The 27,463-nt window shown below is 40.4% G+C and overlaps 1 protein-coding gene across 1 annotated transcript in view; it reads right to left on the bottom strand.

Annotated features, from left to right (window-relative positions):
* Positions 1-309: 309 nt before the first annotated feature.
* LOC108714710 (interleukin-17 receptor E) overlaps positions 310-27,463 on the bottom strand; it is a 33,033-nt gene continuing 5,879 nt past the window's right edge. Inside the window, exons 2-16 of the mRNA XM_018259164.2 lie at positions 18,861-18,876; positions 16,159-16,320; positions 13,187-13,296; positions 12,508-12,631; positions 11,921-12,057; positions 10,853-10,915; positions 9,898-9,964; positions 9,352-9,539; positions 8,018-8,065; positions 6,994-7,045; positions 3,972-4,114; positions 3,369-3,431; positions 2,945-2,996; positions 2,595-2,702; positions 310-1,835 (exon numbers count right to left, since the gene is read on the bottom strand). Coding sequence (XP_018114653.1) covers positions 1,201-1,835; positions 2,595-2,702; positions 2,945-2,996; positions 3,369-3,431; positions 3,972-4,114; positions 6,994-7,045; positions 8,018-8,065; positions 9,352-9,539; positions 9,898-9,964; positions 10,853-10,915; positions 11,921-12,057; positions 12,508-12,631; positions 13,187-13,296; positions 16,159-16,320; positions 18,861-18,876 — 1,968 coding nt within the window. The 3' untranslated portion in view covers positions 310-1,200. The remainder of the gene's footprint in view (positions 1,836-2,594; positions 2,703-2,944; positions 2,997-3,368; positions 3,432-3,971; positions 4,115-6,993; positions 7,046-8,017; positions 8,066-9,351; positions 9,540-9,897; positions 9,965-10,852; positions 10,916-11,920; positions 12,058-12,507; positions 12,632-13,186; positions 13,297-16,158; positions 16,321-18,860; positions 18,877-27,463) is intronic.

Raw genomic sequence — 27,463 nt, forward strand, 5'->3', positions numbered from 1 at the left:
CTTTTTGTGCGTATGTTAAATCCCTGCTCTTCATCTGTAAATGGGAGCTGCCTTGGGAAAGCCATGCTATGTAGCCCAGTCATACTGTGGACAAGCATTATGGAAGTTCCCATTTGTTATTACAATTACAGGTATGGGACCTGTTATCCAGAACAGGGTTTTCCACATCTTTCCATACTAGAAATCATGTAGACATTAAATATACCCAATAGGTTGGTTTTGGATCAAGTACAACGTACTGTTTTATTAATACAAAGAAAAAGGAAATAATTTTTAAAAAATTTGGATTTGAATAAAATGAAGTCTATGGGAGATGGTCTTTCTACAATTCAGAGCTTTCTGTATAATGGTTTTATGGATAACGGATCCCATACCTGTACAAGTGCAAAATAGCTGTATCTACAACCGATCTACATGTAAAGGAGTCCGTGGGCATCTTTTCTGTTATGTATGTATGTAATATGTACCGTTTAATACAGATTTTTCACCTTATAATATCTATCCAGTTTCCTTCATACTTATGTACACAGTAAAACTTTACCCACATAAGGATCCATCATTCAAGCTCCATGACACTTACAAACTGGCCAGTGCAAGACAACTCAAAGAACCCCCCCCCCGCAGCAAAACGTTGCTTGTATTCCGAATAGAAATACAGGCAACCCTGAACCCTTCAGCTATCGCTGAACTACAGATCCCTATTGGTCTCCTAATGGAAAACGATTTTCCCATTGCCATGGAACCAATGCCATTTGCCAAGGTGCACCCATTGCACCAATTTCCCCTAGCGCTGTTGATATCACTTTAACTGTATCAAACAATTCTTTTTGGCATTTAGTATTACCGCTGTATATATTTGGCTTGCAAAGACAGTGCAGTAATCAAATCCACCTGCTGAAGTGGCTATCATACGTTTACCACCATATTCAGTCAGAATCTGCTCCATCTTGAACTTCTTACAGTCAGAATATAATCGTTTGATGGACCCATATCATGCCAACTGAGCTGTAATTGACCTAATTGCCTAATAATAACACCATGAGGCCAACCATGGGGCTGGGAAATACCAATGCCAGTAGTAGGTCTATCTGTATCCTCTATGCAAAAAACATTGGGCTACCTGAAAACCATGGCATCCTACTTGATAGGACCCTAAAAGGAGCTTAAGATAAAGTCCATTTTTGACCACCAGCTCCAAGGCTAACTGCCCTGTTCATGAAGTCTCTGCCTATAAAGTTCCACGTGCTGCTGGAGGCCTCTGCTCTTTTCTGATCTCTCCAGTCTTCTCATGAGATACTTGGCAGCTCCCTTTATAAGGCAGGGAGGGGATAAGCAAGTTCTACCCTGCAGTATACTGACCAGCCTGTAGAGATCCTTAAAGAGGCGGAACCTACTGATTTTTCTCATTCTGTGGGGAATATCATGTTTATCACAAAGACCTTCAAAGTAGACAACTGTATAGTCCTTCAGGTTGCCCTTTTCCTCCTCAACGTCAAAGTCCTTCATCAAACAGGACATGGCTGCTCCAAACAGGTTGACTGGGTCTGTCCAATCATAACGACTTAGTTTTCTGCTTGTCCACTGATCATACATGCGCCTGCTCTTCTTTGTCCACATGATAATGACGCTGCCTTCTCTCTGTGCCACCAGCTCTCGTTTTTGATAGAACCAAGGTAATGTTCCGAGCTGGCTCACTGTGTTCATATCCCACATGTCTAGAATGACCTCACAGCCCAAAATGTTTTGCAAGAAGTCAGCAAATGCACAAATGAGGGTCTTGTACTCGGCAGAATCAGGGGAGTATACCAGCAGCACTGTGCGACTCCAAAGGGGGGCTGTAATGGAAGAACGTTAAGAATGAATGGAAAATCAATAGCACATAGTGATCATATATAGTCTGCGTTACCTTAGGAATTCTGGAACCCCATAACCCTCCTGGTGACGCTCCTGTTTCCACCACAAATTTCACCTTACTCCACTTTTTTTAATGGGAAGGACCGAACAGAATAATGATGAGTGATTTTTTTCGCCAGCCATGGATTTGTGGCGAAATTCCGCATTTTGACATCTAACTTTTTCGCGAAATTGTGGCAAAAATCCCCGCAACCAAAAGTTCACAGAGACAAAAAAGTCGCCATAAGAAAAAATTCCCATTGACTAATGCATTTGGACAAAAAAGTCGCCATAAGAAAAAATGCCCATTGACTTAAATGCATTTGAACAAAAAAGTCGCATAAGAAAAATGCCCATTGACTTTAATGCATTTGGAGCGAGAAAAATTGCTGCGCAAAAAAATGTTGATACCCATTGCATTTTGTGAAGAATTGATGCGCAAAAAAATGTAATGTGAATTTTTCGATGTTTCGCAATTTTTTTGCCGTTTTGCCAATTATTTCGCAGTTTAGCAATTTTTTTTGCAGTTTCGTACATTTTTCAGCTTCGCTTTGCACTATAGCAGATTTTGCTTGCCCACCCAAATTGCATAGGAAAAGAGAGGTTATAAATCGTGGAAAATGCTAAAACAGAGTTGTAGGTTCATGGTAGGTAAGTGGCTGGGGTCGCTCACTAGGTTGGTCTCCACCCAAAATACCTACCTGTGAATATTTTCTTAATCTGTCGGTAGATCAGGTACAGGAGAATAACCAACGCCAACACCAATAGGAATGAAGCCAAGAAAATCAGCCCCAGGTGCTTATGGGAATCTGCAGGAAATGGAAGACAATACTCATACTTAGCCTTGATGGGAAAGAAAGACAAACCAATCATTTTGGTGTCATTCCTACCTTTATATTGAGATTTCTGGGTTACTCTAGTAAACTAAACTACTAGTCATGAGCACAAATCTGTCAGTGGCTCACGGCATAAGTAAATTGTTTGCAGCAGGAAAAAAAAATGAAAAACTGATAAAGAACAATGATCAAAAAAGAAAAGGCAGACTACTCACAATCTGGGCAGATGAGGTATTTATGTGCGTAAAGAACATCAGAGCGCCACACCTGGTAGGGAAAAAAAGATAATTAGCAAAAAAATAAATAAAACAGAATTTACAAACAGCAGCAGAGAAATGATAGTGCTTAGCCCCTATGTTTTATTGTGTCAGGCAGGTTCCCAGGGGTTGTGCCAAGTGAAGAAAAGCCATGCAAGGTCATGTTGTCCATCCCCTGTTGTTGCTGGTACCCAGTTAAAAAGTCAGCCCTTAACTGGTTCTTGAACAAATAGTGGGTGCAAGCTAAGTGAGTAGATGATGGCATGGTTACCAACATACTGGACTTCCACCAGCTGCAAGGTTCTGCCACACTGGATGAGACACAAGTTGCCTGGTGTAAAATAAAAACAAGAAATGAAGGTGGTTTATTCTATGCTAATACCTTATAGCAGGTGCCCCTGGCTGGTAGGGTAGAGAAAACTTGTACTTCATTGTCTTCATTGAACTGTTAAAAAAAAAAAAATATGCAGGTTATATCCCCTGACTCAATGGGGATGTGAGACAAGAAAGAGGGGATGTATAAGGGTCAGACAAACGGTACCCCACTCAACCTGTTACTTATCACCTCTAGCTCCATGCTGATACTGAACTAGTAGGTTCTCTATTCCTACCTACAAATAGCAGATCCCAATTTCTACTAAGCAGTCACCCAAAGCCAGCAAAATGGAGCTACCTTTGTTTTTAAATTACTGCATGTGCTGTCCAATGAATCATGCGAAAAAAATCACCCATAACTGAATATGGTTCTTTGCAATCAAAGCAGGTGCATATTTTTGAATTCCAGGCAAGTCTTGGTTGGCTGCCAGTAGCCAGGGGCGTTGCTCCCCAAATCTTTCAACATTTGAATGTGGCTCAAGGGTGAAAAGGGTTGGGGACCCCTGCTAAATAGAGAAAGCAACCCATCACTGAGAGATGACCTTATATCTGTCACTTCCTTCCTCTTCTATATAAACAAATGAATCAAAGGAGGGATCTCCTGCCTCACCTGGATGGTGGTTTGAGGATCACACTTGATCCTGCTGTTGTTACCCTTGCACACAGCAACACTGACGTTTGCAGGAACACGAGATAAAATGGTCAGATGGACCTGAAAAAGCCCCATATCCACCTCCACATTCCAGTCACGGTCTGTAAGTAAACAGACAATTCATGATTCTGAACATAAATCTGTGGAACTCACTTGTTAATAAAGCATGCAGAGAAACATGTAGTAAATGAATAGATTATAACTGTGTTTGTGTCTCTGGGTTGGAAAAACTATTTTTTACTGTAATTTCACCATGGTCCTCAGCGTGAATTAATTACATCAAAAAAACCATCCTCAAAACAAATCACTAGTCATTTTAATATTTAAAAAAATTATAGCCACTTTTTACTTCCGTATTTCCTGCCCTGTATACTTTCTTCCAGTCGTGTGATTGGCTTACCCCAAAAGAGTCAGGGTCTAAAATCCATTTGTTCTTTGGTATCGGAACCGGTAATAGTTTCTAGAGTATTTTTTAATTAAAAGGGTCATAACCGCCTACTTGTCAGGGCTTTTGGGTTGGAAATCAGGATTAAGGAGGAAGCTGAAACTTGAAAAAGTGAAAAAGAGACACTTCAAAGAGTTAAACAGTTTATTGCAGTTTCTATACAGGCAAAGGTCGTGATCGTGAGAGCCAGTGAACAGAATAGTCTCAGGCTGGAGGGACAGGAACCAGATAGAACAACCTACTAAGTAAGACCTACAATCAGGCAGTGGACCCAAGTCCTTGGCATTTTCTTATATATAAAGATTTTGCGCTGCAACCGTGTGAAGTCTCATGACATCACTTGCCTTGAGTGCTGCCATATTGGGAGTGGAAGCACAACCAGATTGTACGCCAACCTGGGCTGCAGGATCACTGATTTAGCCTATTTTGCTGCTATAGACAGCTTGCATCACATGACTGAAAGAAAGTGTATAAGGAGGTGAAATATATTTTATATTTCAGTGTAACTAGCTAGCCAGCAGGTGTCACCGACCCCTAAGGTTGGCCTGTAGGAGCTTATAAAAGGAAGTGCACAAGTAGACACTTCCTCTAAGAAGGACAGATGTCAGTACACATGACCTAAGGGTCTGAACTTGACTAGGATTAGGGTGAGTAAGAGTGTCAGGCTGACCTTAGTGCTGGTGAGATAGCCGTCCGGTAGCAATGGAAGCCTGTGGCCCTGACAAAGAGGCAGTGATTGGGGTTAGGACTGAGCGTTCATGGAGTAGGTTTGTAATTACCTACAGGTTGTAGTGAGACAGCTAGGGGAAGCTTGTACACTTTATGTGAACACAATAGACAAAGAGAAGTCTGGAGAGTAAAGGAGAAGGGTCCCTGTGTTATAATATTGATACATTTGTACTTTGCCATTCCCTGTGTTGGAGCTGCTAAATAAAAGTCTGCCTGGTTCATGGCATTGAAGTGAGAGATGTCCATGTTATGCAGTAAAGGTTCCCTTGTACCTTTTCCTTCAGTGAAGACCTACCAGCCACAAGTAGCCACTTTACAGGCAGAATAAGTATCTGTACAACTAGACAAAGGCACTTTCACAAGTCACTTCCTTATTTTATAAAAATAATAAAGAAACACTAATCATCATTTCCGTGTGTCATGTCTTTCAGACTGTTTTATCATTTTGAGCTTGAGAAATTATGGCCAAATCCAATTTGGTTCATTCCACCTATCTACATAATTTTGAGACTTTTATTTGCTTTCAAATGGGGGGGGGGGGCAGGGACTTTAATTAATAGGTAAAAGCTGAATTCAACCAGGGCCCACCAGGACAGGGGGCCACCATCAGCCCTTTCATCTACACAAGCTTTGAATTCAGCCTCCCCAAACCAACATTAGTGAGTTTCCCATAACAAACAGGATGGAGGTATTATACATGAAGTTGGCACTGAATTTATCCTGACGTATTCTGGGGCTATTATACGTGTGTTCTGGGATGTATGAAGATGGCAATGTAATTATCTTATTATGAGATCTGGGATATTAAAGGGAAAGTAAAATAGAAGAAGGCTAGAAATGCTGTATTTTGTATACTAAACAGAAACATGAACTTACTGCACCACACGCCTAATCAAACAAATGATTTATGCTTTCAAAGTTGGCCACAGGGGGTCACCATCTTGTAACTTTGTTATACATCTTTGCAAGACCAAGACTGTGCACATGCTCAGTGTGGTCTGGGCTTAGGGATCGTCATAAATTATCAAAACAGCACAAGTCAAATAATATCTGCCAGAAGCCGATACAACAAGACTGATTAATAATCAGAATATACAGACTGCACTGGGTCCTGTGTTGTCATGTAATCTAATGTGGAGTTTATAGTTTTTGTATTGTTTAATACAAACTTTCTCCAACTCTGCAGAACCAGTGGCTGCAGCAAAATAATCCTCCAAATAGAATCCCAGTTTATCTGTTTAAATCTGGCTCCATGATCTTTGTCCCTGCAGCTGGAGTTGGAAACAGTTAAGGGGATGTAAAGGCAAAAATAAAATCCAATACAAATCTCTACACAGTCGCCGACTGCTCTACAGGGAAACAAACAAAGCTGCTTGAGTTCTGCATGGCTGGGAAGTAAGGTGGGGCTCCCCCTGCTGTTCATAAGTATGATTATTTCCCTGCAGAGCAGTTAGGGACCGTTTGACAATTTCTATCCACAGCAGTAAATGAAGGTAGAATTTCACTGCATTCAGCCAGGTTTCTTATAAAAACTGTACACATTTTTTAATTTGTATATTGTAAGTGTATTGTATTGTAAAGTATATTGGTATATAAATTATATTGGAGATAGGTTTCTTTTTAATTAAAGAAAGCAAAAATGGTATTTTATTTTTTATTCCTTTACATGCCCTTTAACATAAAACATGCACTCAAGGCTCCCTCTAGTGTTTGAGGTTATGGACATAAAAAATAGTGATGTATCTGTCATTCAGCTATGTCCTCGAGCTGGTCCTAAGAATCCATCCTAAATCTCACCCAACTAACCTTCAAGCTCAACTTCAGGACATCTTACGTGGCTCCTGCTATTCACGGTAAACTGCGCAAAAAAAACAAGAAAACGATGTTAATCATGTGACATGTGGTGAATTCTGTGCCAATGTATTAAATGATTAGTAAACCTTTGATAAATTAATGGAATGTTCCTTGAGGTGCCTTTTAAAGCACTTTTGCAAATTACATTAGTCATTTTTCAGTTGAAAAGCTATTGAACAGTTTTTTATTCGGCTCATGTAATAACCTTTGGAACAACAGTGCCACCTGCTGGTTCTGGTTCTCTGACTGTAAGTCAAATATATATACATTCAGAAGGAAAACAGTGACCTGTTCTGATGTTGCTCTACTCAGGGAAGAGATCAGAAGCCTCAGATGACCTTTCCCAACTAAGGAATGAAATAAAGTGTCCCATGGCTATTGTGTCATATACAGGTATGGGACAGGTTATCCAGAATGCTCAGGACCTGGGGGGTTTTCTGGATAACAGATCTAGCTATTAGGGATGCACCGAATCCACTATTGGATTTGGCCGAACCCCTGAATCCTTTGTGAAAGATTCGGCCGAATACCGAACCGAATCAGAACCCTAATTTGCATATGCAAAATAGGAGTGGAAAGGGGAAAACATTTTTACTTCCTTGTTTTGTGATGAAAAGTCACGCGATTTCCCTCCCCACCATAATTTGCATATGCAAATTTGGATTAGGATTCGGTTCGGCTGGCAGAAGAATTTGGCCAAATCTGAATCCTGCTGAAAAAGCCCGAATCCTGGATTCGGTGCATCCCTACTAGTTATAATTTGGATCTTCATACCTTAAGACTAGAAAATCATTAAATAAACCCAATAGGCGGGTTTTGCTTCCAATAAGGATTAATTATATCTTAGTTGGGATCAAGTACAAGCTACTGTTTTATTATTACAGAGAAAAAGCCAGCCTTCCCATAATTCAGAGCTTTCTGGATAACAAGTTTCTGTATAACAGAACCCAAACAGTAGTAGGAAAGGATTCCATACCTTAAAGCACAAATTGGGGTCTTTGTCCACATTGTCAACTTCATAAGCCTGTGAAGACATACGCAACAATTATAGTTAATTTTTCATAAAAACTAAATTTTGGGGGTATACCATATGTTAATTTCACAAAACATCCCTCCAACTTAAAGGCTCATTGATGAATGGTGGTATCCCCCAGTTATTTAAAGCACAGAAGCTGCTCCTGTAAAAAGGATAAAACCATATGGGCCTTGGGGAAAGAACAAACAGAGGGCCACACCAATATGTGACTCTAGTCCGAGGCACCCCCTAGCTTTGACTTCATAAGAGTAACATTTCTCTGGTTCTACTGTACTGCACATGTGCAAGTGATGACTAGGGACACCTGGGAAAGGTGAGTATGTAATGCACTGGGAGGTGGCACTTGGGTGTCTATATAGATATAAACATTCTGCATTTTTGAAAATCTCCCTAATATGAATTCAGTGGAGGAGGAGGGGGTACCCCAATGCTACCTGATTGTTGCATGCACACAACCTGTACTGCACATGTGACAATTGGGTAGGATATAGGGGTACACCATGGGGACTACCAGCTTTATGGGAGCAATTATAACTCTCTTAGTAACAGAGATTTCAGAGCACGTTGTTGTGGGATCCTATGTAAAAGCCACGGCATCACTGCAGGATTTAGAGCCCATATTAGGATTAAAGGAACCGTAACGTCAAAAAATAAAAGTGTTTTAAAGTAATGAAAATATAATGCAGAGTTGCCCTGCACTGATAAAACTGGTGTGTTTGCTTCAGAAACACTACTATTGTTTATATAAATAAGCTGCTGTGTAGCAATGGGGGCAGCCATTCAAAGGAGAAAAAGCTCAGGTTACACAGCAGATAAGCTCTGTAGAACATAATGGTGTTATCTGTTATCCATTAGTTAACCTGTGCCATATAGCCGTTTTTCAATTTCCGCCATTGCTACACAGAAGCTTCTTTATATAAACTATAGTAGTGTTTCTGAAGCAAACAGATCAGTTTTTCCAGTGCAGGGCAACAGTACATGATATTTACTTACTTATTTACTTTAAAACACTTAAATTTTTTGGTGTTACTGTTCCTTTAATTATCACAGGAACTGCAACAAGAAAGCTTAGCAAACAGAAGAACCAACCCACCAGCAGTTTTACAATTTGTTGTGTAATAAACACTGGATATTGTTAGTAGCTTGAAGGCCAGTGCTAATTAGTCAAAGTTACTGAAAGGGCAAAAGGAGCTTCTGGCTTGCAGAGCTTACAATCAAATTCAGCATGTTCTGTTTTACCTGTCTTTCATTAAAAATATTTTTTTTCCGCTTACCCAGACATAAAATTGGTTATTCTCAAACAGTTCCGTTGTAGAGATTTTAACACCGGGGATAACGTTGCAGGAGACGTTTTGTTTCTGGCAGAGGGAGACGGAAGGTTCCAGCATGCAAAGGGATTTGAACTTCATCAGCAGCCGATCATTTGAGTGTGACCACGTTATGTTCCAGAAATCAGGCCCATCTGCAAGGATGGCAGGAGAGATCTTCTGTTAAAGGGAAACTAACATCCAAAAAAATAAAGACTGTATTTGTAGTCGCTTTTGTTCTTTCCTTCCTGCCTCTCTCAATGCAGCATTTCTGTCCTGCATCAATGCTGAGATTCTTTATGTTCAGCCAGTTTTGATTTCTGCACTTGTCCTAACTCTTGCAAATTTAAATTGTAGCACAACGCAATTCTTCTTCTCCAGGTCTGATTATCAGCTGGCTTCTGCTACAATGTATCAGGAGTCAGACTCAGCAGTGCGCAGAATGGAAACAGGCATTTACAGTCAAGACGGTAACCGATAAGTATCATATCAACATTACATAAAACCACTTACAGGCGTCGTCACGGCTTTCAAAAGGGCAAATCTGATTCCTGGGGCTGTCCTGGTAATCATAATAGGCCTGAAAAGAAAAAAAGACCAACAGAAATTTAAAGGGGCGGTTCACCTTTAAGTTAACTTCTAGTATGTTATGGGTAATTTCAAGCAACTTTTCAATTGGCCTTCATTTTCCTTTTTTATAGTTTTTGAATAATTTGCCTTTTTCTTTTCAGCTTTCAAACAGGGGGTCACTGACCCCATTTAAAAAAATAAATGCTCTTTAAGGCTACAAATGTATTGTTATTGCTACTTTTTATTACTCATCTTTGTATTCAGGCCTCTCTTATTCATATTCTAGTCTCTTATTCAAATTAATGCATGGTTGCTAGAGAAATCACTATGGGCACAATGGACCTTGGTATTTAATTGGATTTAATTTATTTAAAACAGCTTTTTTGTATAATGTAGTGTATAAATGGGGGCCTGTAAGAGAACACCCATGCTGTGGCCACACAGGGCCTCAATGACGCTGGAATTTAGAGAGAAAAATAAACTACATTGTGGGTTAAAAAAAAATCAAATTGTTCCACTTTCTGCACTTTAGAGAGTAAACAAGGCCCTCAAGTCTGGAGTGAACCCTAAAATCAGCAGCAAAAAATTACAATCCCAGTCTGTGCCACTGATTGTTCTGCTGGGCAGGCAGATAATTAAAATTCTCCATTGTGCCATAATTTGCAAGTAATACACAGCAGATATAGGAATTACATGGGAAATAACAGTAAGGCATGCACTAGGCTCTACTTGTAGTACTTCATAGTGACCACTAGATGGTGTCATACATTTGTGCTGCACATTACTGTATCAAGACATGTTACAATTGTGTATAGAACAACTGCATTGTGCAGCATATTGATTAATACTAATTGCTGATTGGTGGTTAGGGGTTATGCACAGAAAGGCCAGTACTCACCTCAATGCACAGGCAGGGCAGTAAATGATGATACTTCAGGATGGCTTTCTTGGTAACATTAAACTGGAAGGGAGAGAGAGAGAGAGAGAGGAGCACAGTGAGCCCGATGCCTTAATAAAGATACCAAGGGGGTGTGATCAAGTTACTCTGGGGGTGTGGTCTGAAAATTCTTCGCCTTGTTCAGTTGCATGAGGTTGATAACAGACTTTTAAAGGGCATAAAAAAAACAAAAAAATAAAAACCCATTTTTACTTTCTTTAATGAAAAAGAAACATATCTCCAATACACTACATATCTCCATATAAGAAACCTGACTGTATGCAGTGAAATTCTTCCTTCATTTACTGCTGTGGATAGGAATTGTCAGATGGTCCTTAACTGCTCTGCAGGGAAACAATCATACTTATGAACAGCAGGGGGAGCCCCCGCCTTATTTCCCAGCCATGCAGAACTCAAGCAGCTTTGTTTGTTTCCCTGTAGAGCAGTTGGCGACAGTGTAGAGATTTGCATTGGATTTTATTTTTGCTTTTACATCCCCTTTACTGTTTCCAACTCCAACTGCAGGGACAAAGATCATAAAGCCAGATTTAAACAGATAAACTGGGATTCTATTTGGAGGATTATTTTGCTACAGCCACTGGTTCTGCAGAGTTGGAGAAAGTTTGTATTAAACAATACAAAAACTATAAAATCCACATTAGATTACATGACAACACAGGACCCAGTGCAGTCTGTATATTCTGATTATTAATCAGTCTGGCTGTAACGGCTTTTGGCAGATATTATTTGACTGTTTTGATCATTTATGACGATCCCTAAGCAGCCCAGACCACACTGAGCATGTGCACAGTCTTAGTCTTGCAAAGATGTTTAACAAATTTACAAGATGGTGACCCCCCTGTGGACAACTTTGAAAGCATAAATCATTTGTTTGATTAGTTCATGTTTAGTATACAAAATACAGCATTTATAGCCTTATTCTAATTTCGACTTTACTTCCCCTTTAAGGCATTATCAGAAACAAATAGCAGTAGTGCCCCTTTAAGAGAGCAGAGCCATGGTGCTCACCTTGGGGGTTTCATTTTCTGGCAGGGAGTTGCAGATAAATCTTCTGTAGCAAAGACGCGCAACTGACGTGGGTCCCTTAGATAAGGAGACTGCAATTTGCTGTTGTTCTGGTGAGTGTGTATAGTTGAAGTCAGGTTCTATATGGAGACAAAGAAGAATCAGATTGGCGCCTCTCCCATTAACTTATACAGGACCTCGACAGGTCTGAGATGGCGGATTTTCTAATTCGGGCTTATAATAATCAGGGTATAATATATTTCAAAAATTCGATTTTTTTCCTGTAAAATTTGAGTTTTCTAGTAAAAAAAACCTACAATTTTTCAAAACTGTAATATTTGGATTTTAATAAATAACCTCCTCAGTGTAGCTTTAACCATCCCATTTCCAGCACCTATACACTATATACTATAGATATATTAATGACGGAATAGGCAAGCCATTGTGAGAGCTGGAGATTTGGCTGGAGGAGTTCTGGCTTCTGCTACATTGTTTCAAGAGTCAGAACCACCAGAATAGAAACAGGTAGACAGACTGCTTTTCAATAGCAGTGACATTTATAAATGGAGACACAGAAGCGAGGAGCTTACTAGCATTATTGTCGTGCAGGTAGTGCGTCTTGCTGATCCTCACTCCACAATCGGGAACGGTCGACAGCCACACGGACACATACTGGCTGGGAGTTGCTGTCAGACAGTCGTACTCGATCGACCACTGAGGAGAGGAAACACCAAATGTGTGAACATAAATATATCACACTCCTTCCAACAGTGAATGGTAGTGATGGGTGAATAAATGCGCCGAATTACTGCGGTTCGACATGGGCGAAGAAATTCACAAAACTCCTGCAAAAATTCACCGGTGGCCAAAAAAATTGGACGTGCGTCGGAAAAGTCGCACACGGCAAAACCGTCGCGCGTCTTGATTTTAACTCGGCATCAAAATTGACGCAAATTGACGCGGTCATCATGCTGATTTTTCCCCGTTTCGCTGGAAATTCACAATGATGAAGCAAAACGGGAGAAATTTGCCCATCACTAGTGAATGGCCTAAAATGGATGGAAACCCAGAAAAATAAATTTATTCCCGATGAAAGAAAATGTAGCCATTGAAGTCAGTGGAAGGGTGACTCCCAGCATGCCTTGGTTCTACAGAAAGGAAGTAAATATAATCACGAGTACCAGAATATACACTCCCCCAATGCAGGCACATAAATACTGTAACACAAGCTAATGCTCCCATGGAACATCTTAAAACATTTGCACTCACCAGGTTTCCATCAGGGGCCCCTCTGCTTCTTCTGAGTATCTGGAAAGACTTGTACTTGTTAGTGCTGATCTCCAGAGCCTCTATATAAAACCCTTGAAGTCGGGGGAACCCTGCAAGGGAAGCAGAAATCAAGTTACTCACAGCATTTTCTTCTGTACTGTAAAGAATAGAGTGAATAAAGTACCCCCTCCTGTAAAATATAAGGATATTATAAGTTACAGAGGAGTTCCATGACCATATATTATGGACCATATTTATTCAGGTCATGGAACTCCGAGGTGACCTCTCATATCCTTATATTTTGCAAAAGGGGTTTCAATATCAGTTTCAATGAGTCATGTGACAGAAATGACATCACTAAGCTCTGATTATAACCGATGACATCACTAAGCAACATTTATATAGTGAATAAAGTACCCCCTCTTGTAAAATATAAGGATATTATAAGTTAACGAGGAGTTTCATGACCATATAAAAACACGAGGCCGTTTATAAGGATATAATTTACAGGATATTCATGGCTTTTGTGTATTATATAGTGAATAAAGTACCCCCTATTGTAAAATATAAGGATATTATAAGTTACCGAGGAGTTTCATGACCATATAAAAACACGAGGCCGAAGGTCGAGTGTTTTTATACAGGTCATGGAACTCCAAGGTTACTTCTAATATCCTCATATTTTGCAACTGGGGGTACTTTATTTATTATACACAAGTTCAGTGAGTCTTGTGACAGAAATGACATCACAACTCACCGTTTATAACTGATGACATCAGAACTCACCATTTATAAGGATATAATTTACAAGATATTCATGGCTTTTGTGTATTATAAGTGAATAAACACATTGATCTGTTGATGCAGTGTTCTCCCTATGGGTCTGCAGTAAGATCAGATCAGAAGGATTTAGAGTCAGACGGGATAACAGTCGTCAAGCAGAAGAGACGGAAAATTAAGTTAGTGATCAGAGGAAAGACTTGTTCTGCTTAGAACTCACAGAAACAACAGAGACTCCTCTCTGCTCACCAACTTTATTTTCTGGTCAGAGCAACATCACAAGACTTTTCCTCTGTTCCCTAAACTTGTTTTTTTGCTGACTGTTCTGCTGACGGTGACTGGCCAGCAGAACTGAACAGCAGGAGGCGCCATTGTTTCAAATTCATTGTATTAGATGTGCAATATCTGGAAAATAGAAAAATGTGTATAAATTGCAGAATAGGGCTCTGAGCATTCATTTTGGTCTACATTTCCTTTAAAGGGGTTGTTCACCTTTAAATGAACTTTTAGAACGATGCAGAGAGTGATATTCTGAGGGGCAGTTAGCAGAGGAATGCAATGAGACGTGAGGACGATCCGGACATTAATGATGACACCAAGTACAGAATGTAACCTCCCTGCTACTGATGCGCAGAATATCTAATCTAGAACAAATAATTTTGCTGTAATTCACAATTAACTTTTAATTATTAGATGAAATGTGTTTATATGCAAGGCCTCCATATGTTACAGTATAATGTGGGTGGGTAGTAAGGGGTGTATAATAGTGGCATATATTGGAATGGTGAGGAAATATGTGAGTAGGACCAAGTGCTCGTTGCAGTGCAGTTCACCAACAAGGTCGTTGCCCATCATCTCCCCCCCCCCCCAGACAGGGGTGCTTCGCCAATGAGGCAAGTTGAGGCTGTCGCCTCAGGCGGCACCACCCCACTAGGTACCAGGGGCGGCAAAAATGCTGCTCCTGGTACTTTAAGAGCGAATTTCTGGGGGAGGGGGGGGGCAGCAGCAACTGCTGATGCCTCAGGCGGCGGAGGGGCCAGGATCGCCCCTGCCCCCAGAAACACTTCATGTTCTGCATGGAGCACATCTTTCTCTTTCTCCTTTTTTGACGACTAGGGATGTTGGTAATGTGTAAACTGTAACAATCTCTTAAGTCAGAGTCAGAGTTCCCTGTATAACTCAGCCTGCAGCCTTGTGCCTTTATATGGTCACAGAACCCCTCAGTGACTTCTAATATCCTTATCATTTACAGTAGGGGGTACATTATCCCTTATAATACATGAGTGATACTCAGAGTTCCCTGTATAACTCAGTCTGCAGCCTTGTGCCTTTATATGGTCACAGAACCCGTCAGTGACTTATAATATCCTTATCATTTACAGTAGGGGGTACATTATCACTTATAATACACGAGTGATACTCAAAGTTCCCTGTATAACTCAGCCTGCAGCCTTATGCCTTTATATGGTCACAGAACCCATCAGTGACTTCTAATATCCTTATCATTTACAGTAGGGGGTACATTATCCCTTATAATACATGAGTGATACTCAGAGTTCCCTGTATAACTCAGCCTGCAGCCTTATGCCTTTATATGGTCACAGAACCCCTCGGTGACTTCTAATATCCTTATCATTTACAGTAGGGGGTACATTATCCCTTATAATACATGAGTGATACTCAGAGTTCCCTGTATAACTCAGTCTGCAGCCTTGTGCCTTTATATGGTCACAGAACCCGTCAGTGACTTCTAATATCCTTATCATTTACAGTAGGGGGTACATTATCACTTATAATACACGAGTGATACTCAAAGTTTCCTGTATAACTCAGCCTGCAGCCTTGTGTCTTTATATGGGTACATATCCTTATAATTTACAACTAGAGTTCCCACCTTTTCTGAAAAAAATACCGGCCTTCCTATATATATTTATCTTTTTTCCCTATTAATAACATTGGGATCGACCATCATTTTTAGCGGCCAGGCTGGTAAAATACTTGCCAGGTGGCAACACTATTTACAACAGGAATACATGATCTATATAAATAATTTTAGTTTCACTTCTGAGGTTTTCCTCATTTCATCATTACAGACTTTCCTAAAAACAGAACATTGCCATCATTACTATATTTGCATCCATGTGGATATGTTTCCCAGATATCTGTGCCAATAAAGAGGCAGAACTGGTTACCTGTAGAGTTGAGAGAGATGACGACACGGATACAGTTCTTGCAGGCTTGATTTGTCTTGAGGGGGTGGCACAGTTCCACAGTGGAAAGGGAGAGGGCATCTGAGGGCAGATTTATTGGGCAGGTCTGATTTGGGTCTGAGGTCTGCGGGAAGGCAATTTTGCCTGCAGGAGAGAAGTAAAATGTAACATGGATCATGACAAATGAACCTCAAATAAAATATGGAAGCTGGAAATGTAGAAGAGTAATTTAAATGGCCACTAACACTAAGGGGCCGATTCACTAACTTCGAGTGAAGGATTCGAAGGATTTAATCGTTCGATCGAAGGAATAATCCTTCGATCGTTCGATTGTACTATCTGCCCTAAATCCTTCGACTTCGATATTTGAAGTCGAAGGATTTTAGTTCCTAGTCGAATATCGAGGGTTAATTAACCCTCGATATTCGACCCTTAGTGAATCAGCCCCTAAATGTAAGTGTGCCATTTACATTTATAATAAGTATAATATTAGCCCATATTACATTAGGGGAAGGGGACGCAAGTAACAAGAAGGGCAAAGCTTTCAAAGTTTAGTAAGTCTTAGCAACCAATAAGAACTAAGCATGCAAACAATTGCCTAAACCAAAGTATTAGTTATTATTGTCCTGAGCCAAGAGAGACTGGTCTGACTGAGAGGACTCCTGCCATGAGGCAAGGTGAGAACATTTATAATCGAACTCTCAGGACTCAAAATGTGTAACGCCCCAATTGTAGGAAGAGGTCCTGGTGCACCGCCCTGAACCTTCAGCTAAGGGAGCAGACAACCATGAAGTAGTGGAGCAGGCACTTCAAAGACCAATCTTCTAGACAGACTTGTAAAATATTCAGAAGTTTATTTGGTACATAATGACACAGCCTAATGCGTTTCGTATCATATATAGTGAATAAAGTACCCCCTCTTGTAAAATATAAGGATATTATAAGTTACCGAGGAGTTTCATGACCATATAAAAACACGAGGCCGAAGGCCGAGTGTTTTTATACAGGTCATGGAACTCCGAGGTAACTTATAATATCCTCATATTTTACAACTGGGGGTACTTTATTAATTATAATACACAAATTTTAGTGAGTCATGTGACAGAAATTACATCACTACTCACCGTTTATAACTGATGACATCACTACTCACCGTTTATAAGGATATAATTTACAAGATATTCATGGCTTTTGTGTATTATAGACAATTATACTGTCATAGGAAAATCATTTTTTTTCAAAACGCACCAGTTAATAGTGCTGTTCCAGCAGAATTCTGCACTGAAATCCATTTCTCAAATAATCAGCTGCCCGGTAGATCTATGAACAGCACTCAATAGTAAAATCCAAGTCCCACTGAGACACATTCAGTTACATTGAGTAGGAGAAACAACAGCCTGCCAGAAAGCAGTTCCATCCTAAAGTGCTGGCTCTTTCTGAAAGCCAGTGTTGGACTCGCCCACAGGGATACCAGGAAAACTCCCGGTGGGCCAAGGTGTCAGTGGCCCCTCATGCTGCTAAACATTTGGCATATTTCATGGCCATTACCTATTTATTTTACAACAAAGTGGCTAAATAGATGGAATAGTAGATTATAGTATGGAAAGAAAAGGAGAATAGATGAGTGAGGGAAGGAAGGAAGAATAATAGTACTAAGAGTGGGCCCCTGGTCTACGATTTATTAGTGGGCCCCTAGTCAAAGGTTTTTGGGTGGGCCCCTGGTGTCCCAGTCTGACACTGCTGAAAGCACATGACCAGGCAAAATGACCTGAGATGCCGCCTACACACCCATATTACAACTAAATACACTTGCTGGTTCAGGAAGGAAATTTTATATTGTAGAGTGAATTATTTGCAGTGTAAATTAGAAATAGAAACGACATCATAAAAATCATGACAGGATCTCTTCTGTTTGATATGAAACGCGTAAGGCTGTGTCCTTATGTACCAAATAAACTTCTGGATATTTTACAAGTCTGTCTGGACTGGGGAAGTGCCTGCTCCACTACTACAAAGGTGAGAACATTTCCTCAGGCGACATGGATCGACCAGTTCCCGTTTTTTAACACTGAAATTCGGCTCTGCTAGTGCAATACTGCTCACTGCACTATTGATGCTGCCCCCCTGGACCCGCTCCAACGCAATAAGTTGAAAGCGTGGAGTGGGAGAGGCGGCAGCAGCCCCTGAAACATCGCTGCACATTAAACCCTATTCATTAAAGGCTTCTTGCACTTCTTGCACCACTGCTGCACCTACTGACACAGGGGAACCCTGGAGCTACTGACACCATTGATCCAGGTTTGCTCAGCACCCTGCATCAAAATCCACAGCAGTGGTGCACAAAAAGAATAGGGAGCACACATCACTCTCAGGGTCAACGCCAGAAATTTGTGACAATGTCCAAGCTCAATTGTGTTAATTTTGCTAACTTTGCATGCAAGTCCCCCAGCCTCCTTAACAATGCTGGATTTCTGGGGGGAACCCTGCATTCTGGGTAAAAAAACATGGAGACTGTGTTGGAAAATTGCACTTTGCCCACTGTGGGTATGGAGGTTAATGAGTCCTTAAGTCTGCTGTCTGCAGGAGGAAGTATGGCAGCTCTATGTCTTAATATAAACATCATGGATGGTAGTTGGGGTTGGCCTTTAATTGCAGAGAATAGGTGGATAAAAATTCATACTTACGGCTGATTGTGTAATCCTGTGAAAACAAAGAAAAATGAGCGAGGTCAGTATCCAGTAACCCGTTCTCCCCTTTAACAATTTGATAGAAGTAATTGATTATTTTTAGAGATTACACACATACATTTTATATAAAAGCTGTATTTTCTGTGTTTAACTCTTATATCTACAGGAAAGCACAAGGGCAGCCAGACACACAGAGTTTGGTATCCGTTTTCCTTCTACAAGAATTCTTTCAACAGTGGATGTAGTATAATAACGCTGGGAGTTGTAATTCCAAGGCAGATGAAGTGCTACTTCTTGGCACATCAATAAATAAGGGGAATCGCTGCAACTTATATACAAGAATGCCAAATGTCTACAGTGTTTTGTTATGAGGACACAACATTCATTAGAAATAGGGTTGCCAACTGTTTCAGTTTGTGATATTCGGGCAGCTAGCGGGGCTATGATGCAGCAGGGGTGAGGCGGCATGGGCAGGGCCGTGATGTCAGGGGCGGGGCTATGAGATGGAGATCACTGATTGGCTGGTCGCTGCATCAATTATAGGGAACCTTGCCCAGTTTTCCTAATTTGGAAAACCGGCAGGCATTTTTGGCCTGGGCAGCCTTCAAAAAAACAGGCTGTCCGGGTCAAAACCGGGCTGTCCGGGTTTAAAAACTGGGCAGGCGGCAACACTAATTACAAACTATATATTAAAGGAAAACTATACCTCCAAAATGAATACTTGAGCAACAGAGTGGCATATTAAAGAATACTTGAGCAAATTAAGTGGCATATTAAAGAATCTTACCAAACTGCAATATATATTTAAGTAAATATTGCCCTTTTATATCTATTACCTTGAACCACCATTTTGTGATGGTCTGTGTGCTGCCTCAGAGATCACCTGACCAGAAATACTACAACTCTTAGGGGCAGATTTACTAAGCTCAAGTGAATAGTTGGAAACCAAAAATATTCGAATTTCGAAGTAATTTTTTGGGTACTTCGACCATCCAATTGGTCTAATTCGATCGAATCGATTGATTGGAACGATTCAAAGTAAAAAATCGTTCGACCATTCGATAACCGAAGTACTGTCTCTTTAAAAAAATCCTTCGACTCAATACTTCGCCAAATAAAAGCTACCAAATTGAATGTTAGCCTATGGGGACATTGTAGATAGTTTTTGGGTACTTTTTATGATCGAATAAAAATCGTTCGATCGATCACTTAAAATCGCTCTAATTGTTCGATTCAAAGGATTTTATCGTTCATTCGATCAAACATTTTGCACTAAAATCTATCTAATTCGATATTCGAATTTGAAAGATTTTACTTCGAGGGTTTTTTAACCCTCGAAATTCGACCCTTGATAAATCTGCCCCTAACTGTAACAGGAAGAAGTGAGGAAGCAAAAGACACAACTCTGTCTGTTAATTGGCTCATGTGACAGAACAAGTATAGTTTGCTAGTGAACAGTGAGCGCAGTGAATCATACGATCCCAGGGGACGGCCCTTATTTTTTAAAATGGCAGTTTTCTATTTATGATTACCCCATTATGAAAACGGTTTATTTACAAGAAGCAGGGTTTTACATATGAGCTGTTTTATGCAATATCTTTCTATAGAGACCTACATTGTTTGAGGGGGTATAGTTTTCCTTTAATAAAGGTGGCCATAGATGCACTGATAATAATATCATAAAAAAAGAGACGACTGATATCTGCAGAAGACTTGGATATCGGACGGCTCGTCGAACGGGCTGACTGGAAAATTTTGATCGGGCTCCTTTGAAGGCACCTGAACATCAGCCATTGCTGAATCGACGATTCAGCTCTACACGTGTGTATTGAAACAAACAATCTTTCCTGGAAACATCTTTTCCAAGAAAGATCCTAACTGTAACATCTATGGCCACCTTTAGAGCTGCCACATTGCCGGAGTCAAGAGGACATACCCCTGAAACATCTGTATCAGATCTAGTGATCTTGTGGAGACATAACCATCGAGCAGCCACAGACCATCAGTGGGATGCTAAGAGTTATAGTTGAACAAATTTGCATAATGAGATTCAGGGTTGGATTGGAGCCTTGGGGGCCCACCGGGGCTACAAAATGAGGGCCTTCCTGGCAGTCCCCAGGGGCCCTCTCCCAACCTTAAAACTGTCGGCACCAGCTTGTGCATGCGCAAATGATGCGCCACGTGAACAATGCAGTGGAAAGTTCTTTATGGGGCAGGTCTGGGCCCACCTGTTTTGTTCCCGGTCTCCCGCTGGCCCAGTCCGACCCTGAAGTTACTTAATTTAATGACGTTAGCAATTACTATATTTCGCCTTTTGTACTCATAGATATAACGGCTCGCACGCCTGTGCAAAGGAACACTAAGGAATGAGACCGGCCGTGCCTGATCACTAGAAACCACTGCGTGTGAAAAAACAGAGATACCAGAGAGGTTGTGTACACAAAGAGACACACTGGTGTAGCGAGGGATTATCATATTATTATTATCATACATGTATAAGTGACACATTTATGCAAATGATTCCATTGCAAGATATTGGTACATACAGCAAGTTACTTCCTTGTGCCCCGAGCTTAATCTCCTACTACTGGTATTATGAACATTAGCTCTTTCCTTAAAGGGCTAGTTCACCTTTAAGTTAATTTTTAGTAAGTCGTAAAAAAAGGCCTATTCTTAGCAACTTCTCAATTGGTCTTCACTTTTTATAGTTTTTGAATTACTTGCCCCCCACTTTTGCCCCTTTTAAGCTTTCACGGGGTGGGCTACCCTGACTCATACAGCAAAAACAAATTGCTTTGTGAAGCTACAATTATTATTATTGCGACTTTTTCGGAGGGTCTAATTGGGCTGGTGGGACACTGGGAAAAGTCCTGTGGGCCCCAGGCCTTCTGGGCACTGCCGACCCCCCCCTCAAAGAATCTGTGCCCTCCTCTCTCATTCCCGATCGCAGTCATACAGAGAGATCAAAAAGTACAGGACGCATATAACAACATGTGGGGGGTGGCGCTTGGGTTTCTCTGCTGAGGAGCTCACAACTGGGATAAGGGGCCCCAAAACTTCAGCCCCAGTGGGCCCCACATCCTAGTCCAACACTGCTTTTTTCCCACATCTTTTAACTCAGACCCTCTCTTATTCATCCTTTAGTCTTATTAACACCACTGCCTGGTTGCTAGGGATCATTAGACCCTAGTAACCAGATGCTGAAATTCCAAACTGAAGAGCTGGAAACCTTACCAGAAGGTGCACTTATCTCAGGATCCATGGATGACAGGTAAAGCTGATGAGCTGACTTGTTTTCATTGGTTAAAAGATAATGGTTAAAAACGAACTGGTTTAATGAGTTTTGTAGGTCACCATAATACACGCGCCTGTAATAATCATACGACCGCCTTTGTTTCTAATTGCTTCATGTATTCTGTCTGACTTTCTGGATAAGGCAGAGCTGTTCATGTGGCCCACTGAGGGATTTGATGGTTCCCGTCATTCCCAGGGGCTCCATGAAAATCTTTATATGACATCATTATATAGTAAATAAGGTATCTCCTATTGTGAAATATAAGGATATTATAAGTTACCGAGGAGTTCCATGGCCATTTATTATGAACCATATTTATTCAGATCATCGAACTCCGAGGTGACTCAGAGGCAACAGGGGGTAATTTATTTATTATAATACCCAAGAGTCATGAGACAGAAATGACATCACTAAGCTCCGATTATAACCAATGACATCACTAAGCACCGTTTATAAGGATTTAATTTATAGGATAGACATGACTCTTGTATATTATATAACTATAAAGCAGCCTATGAACATGTTTCATGTAATATTATCAACCCACTACTAACATGCTGGAAACAAAACACTCCTGCGTCCCAAACTAAGCTACTAAACTTACATTCTAAGGACCCAATCCCATTCACACACACACTAGAGACATTTTTATAAGGAGCCCTTTAACCTCACTTAAACCTTAAAGTGGACCTGTCACCCAGACAAAAAAATCTGTATAATAAAAGTCCTTTTTAAATTAAACATGAAATCAAATTTCTATTTTGTATTAAAGCATTCCTAGCTGCTGTAAGCTCATTTAAAAACCTCAGCTGTCAATCAAATATTGTCTGCCCCTCCTCTATGCAATGGGCATAGAGGCGGGGCAGACAATTACTTTCATTTTCCATTCAGCCCTTACTAGATGTCACTGCTCTTCCCACATTCCCCCGTTCTCTTCACCATTTAATTGTGTAGCCAGTACATGGGGATGGACATCAGGTCCCCCATTCTGGTGCACAAACAAGATTCTGAGATGATACAAGGCTTGTCTTAATAACAGTGTCAACAAAATGGCACCTACCTGCTTGTTATAATTATGAATTCCCAGACTGATGGAAACAAGATTCAAATAATTTATACAGTGTAATTAAAGTTCTTTTTATGTGATAAAATAGGATTTTGAATCATTTTTTTGGGTGACGGGTCCCCTTTAAACCTCACTTCCTGAGGGAAACACTTGCACCTGTGGGAAAAACACACAAACTCCTTGGAGACAAGCTCTGCCTGGAATTGAACATAGAACCCGGGCACTGATTTAAAGGGCATGTAAAGGCAAAAAAATAAAATCCCATTTTTACTTTCTTTAATGAAAAATAAACCTATCTCCAATATACTTTAATTAAAAAATGTGCACCATTTTTATAAAAAAAAAAACCCTGACTGTATGCAGTGAAATTCTTCCTTCATTTACTGCTGTGGATAGAAATTGTCAGACGGTCCCTAACTGCTCTGCAGGGAAACAATCATACTTATGAACAGCAGGGGGAGCCCCCGCCTTACCTCCCAGCCATGCAGAACTCAAGCAGCTTTGTTTGTTTCCCTGTTTTGATCATTTATGATGATCACTAAGCAGCCCAGACCACACTGAGCATGTGCACAGTCTTAGTCTTGCAAAGATGTATAACAAAGTTACAAGATGGTGACCCCCTGTGGCCAATTTTAAAAGCATAAATCATTTGTTTGATTAGGCTTGTGGTGCAGTAAGTTCATGTTTATATTTAGTATACAAAATACAGCATTTCTAGCCTTATTCGATTTTAGACTTTACTTTCCCTTTAATATCCCAGATCTCATAATAAGATAAATACATTGCCATCTTCATACATCCCAGAACACACGTATAATAGCCCCAGAATACGTCAGGATAAATTCAGTGCCAACTTCATGTATAATACCTCCATCCTGTTTGTTATGGGAAACTCACTAATGTTGGTTTGGGGAGGCTGAATTAAAAGCTTTTGTAGATGAAATGGCTGATGGTGGCCCCCTGTCCTGGTGGGCCCTGGTTGAATTCAGCTTTTACCTATTAATTATAGGTAAATTAATTAATTAATTTAATTATAGGATTAATTATAGGATTTTGTTTTGATTGGCTGAAATCCTGCTAAAAGCTACTGAATTTTACTTAAACATGTAGCACACTTTTTAGTTAACTTGTTCTATGTTATAAAACTGATAATTTCAAGCAACTTTTCATTGGCCTTCATTTTTTTTTATTTTTATTTTTAGCCTCGTGTGCGGCTAAAATTTTTTTTAACTTACTTGTTTTGTGACGAAAAGTCACATGTTTTTAAGGATTTGGATTCGGTTTGACCAGGCACAAGGATTCGGCAGAATCGTACTGAAAATGGCCAATACTGGCCGAATACCAAACACAATCCTGGATTCGGTGCATCCCTATTATTGCTCATCTTTCAATTGAATCCCTCTCCTATTTATATTCTAGTCTCTTATGCAAATCAATGCTTGGTTGCTAGAGTAATCTGAACCCTAGCAACCAGATGCTGAAATTGCAAACTGTAGAGCTGCTGAATAAAAATCTAAATAACCCACACATAATAAAAAATAAAAACCAATTGCAAATTGTCTCAGAATATCAGTCTCTACATCATACTAAGAGTTAAGTTAAAGGTGAACAACCCCTTTAAAGTAGTTTTACAGATAATATCTTTAGTGAACAAGACAGCTCTATTGTATACTTATTCTCTAATATTAAAGAACAACATGAAACACCTGCATTCATTTAATCTGTCAACAGGGAAACGATAGCAGGAACATAGTTTGGGATTGCTGGGATCAAACATAATTATCTGCTCAAATAATTCCTCCAGCCAAAGCAATCACTCTCTCCCTGTAACCCGCGGATCATTCCGGACTCTATACAAACACCACAATAATAAAGCAAACAATAGACAAACACAAGTGCAGGAAGTAAATGGGGTTTTTATGTTTTTATGTTTTTTATTGAAAAGTTTACAATAGAATATGAACATAATTTAGGCTGACATGAGGGAGGGGGAAGGTTCCAGCTGTCAGACGTCAAACCACAAACAGATAAAGTTCTATTATTAAAAAGCAAGTGGAGATATTAAAGATAAAAAGGGCAAATTAAAAACTGTTGTGCGTGTGACTTTGGTCTCGGCAGTTTGGCATACACCTACAAGAGTGTTTAACATGAGCCGCAAAATAGGGTTTAGAATGACTATTTATTCAACCTGTTCTATAAATTAAAATATCTATGTTTTCGTCATTTCTTTCTATTATCATCATCATTTATTTCATCATCATTTATTTATATAGCGCTGTCAAGATACGCAGTGCTTTTATGAAAAGAAGCAGTAAGGAATTGCCTTTTTGTTTTTACCCCCTACTGCCTTTATCTTCCTCTGGGATGAGCTCTGAATAAACAACCCCTCCCTTCCTCCAGTTTCTGCCTGGGTCTCCTGGTTACAGGTAAGGAAGAATAATGGTAGTTTCACTAATCGTCTTCTCCTCCTCCCATTATAGATCTGATGAACTAAACTGCCTTATGGGAAGTATCTATATATAGAATGGGAAAGTATATATCCATTTTTTTTACATAGGTGCTCTTTATATTCCAAGTGATATAAAAAGAATATAAAAAGCACCCATGGAAGAGTAATGGTAAGTAAGAAGATGTAACTGAGACACCAGAACAAAGGCACCAGTAGCTGCAGGATCAGGACGGTGCTTGTAAACGTGCTGCTCTTTATATTACTCTTCTTTTGTTTAGGAGATTTCAGGGCAAGTACTCGGTGCTAACATGATGCAGCATAGGGCGTGGGATGAAATGTGTCATGATGAAGAGTATAATTTAATGAAAACTTGGCTATAGTGCCCAATTAAACTCAATAACCCAGTAAACATGCCTGGTAACTCATCTTGTGCAAAATAGACTCATAGTGCTTATAATACATAGAACCATCAATGGCAAGAGGCTCACATAGCAATACATTTTTATACGATAGTTTTGTAATGCACCACATATTAGCTTCTTGATTTTATGGGAACACCATATGTAACAGTGGAATAATAGTCTCTGGAAAGGGAGTGTGACTGTGGGATAGCAGGTATAGTAGGGAGAGATGGTGCCTATAGTAACAGTGGGATAATAGTCTCTGGGAAGGGAGTGTGACTGTGGGATAGCAGGTATAGTAGGGAGAGATGGTGCCTATAGTAACAGTGGGATAATAGTCTCTGGGAAGGGAGTGTGACTGTGGGATAGCAGGTATAGTAGGGAGAGATGGTGTCTATAGTAACAGTGGGATAATAGTCTCTGGGAAGGGAGTGTGACTGTGGGATAGCAGGTATAGTAGGGAGAGATGGTGTCTATAGTAACAGTGGATAATAGTCTCTGGGAAGGGAGTGTGACTGTGGGATAGCAGGTATAGTAGGGAGAGATGGTGTCTATAGTAACAGTGGGATAATAGTCTCTGGGAAGGGAGTGTGACTGTGGGATAGCAGGTATAGTAGGGAGAGATGGTGTCTATAGTAACAGTGGATAATAGTCTCTGGGAAGGGAGTGTGACTGTGGGATAGCAGGTATAGTAGGGAGAGATGGTGTCTATAGTAACAGTGGATAATAGTCTCTGGGAAGGGAGTGTGACTGTGGGATAGCAGGTATAGTAGGGAGAGATGGTGCCTATAGTAACAGTGGATAATAGTCTCTGGGAAGGGAGTGTGACTGTGGGATAGCAGGTATAGTAGGGAGAGATGGTGCCTATAGTAACAGTGGATAATAGTCTCTGGGAAGGGAGTGTGACTGTGGGATAGCAGGTATAGTAGGGAGAGATGGTGCCTATAGTAACAGTGGATAATAGTCTCTGGGAAGGGAATGTGGCTGTGTTTACCCTAGGACCCAATGATGGGATCATAACAGCAGGTCGGATCATGGGACCACTTCAGCGAACAGATGCAGTTCGCGATCCGACGGGTTTTTACCCCTCGGCCAGATATTGATTAGGGAAGCCTATCAGAGGGCCCTACACATGGGCCAATAAGATGACTCGGTCTGTCAGCATCTTTTATTGGCCCGTGTATGGCCACCTTTACTGTGCTCCATCAATCCTTTATGAACATAACATGGTTTGAACCCACATATTACCCTATAACTCAGGGCCCCCTTCCCCTGCTCTCTATACTTATAAAACTCCCAGCAAAAATCTGCCTAATCCTGAGTCTTTAATGTGCAATTGCAGCATCTTACATTGATTTCATACACCAGTCCCTCACACTAACAGAAAGC

This window comes from Xenopus laevis, chromosome 4L (assembly GCF_017654675.1).
Source record: "Xenopus laevis strain J_2021 chromosome 4L, Xenopus_laevis_v10.1, whole genome shotgun sequence".
In the NCBI taxonomy this organism is placed as follows: domain Eukaryota; kingdom Metazoa; phylum Chordata; class Amphibia; order Anura; family Pipidae; genus Xenopus; species Xenopus laevis.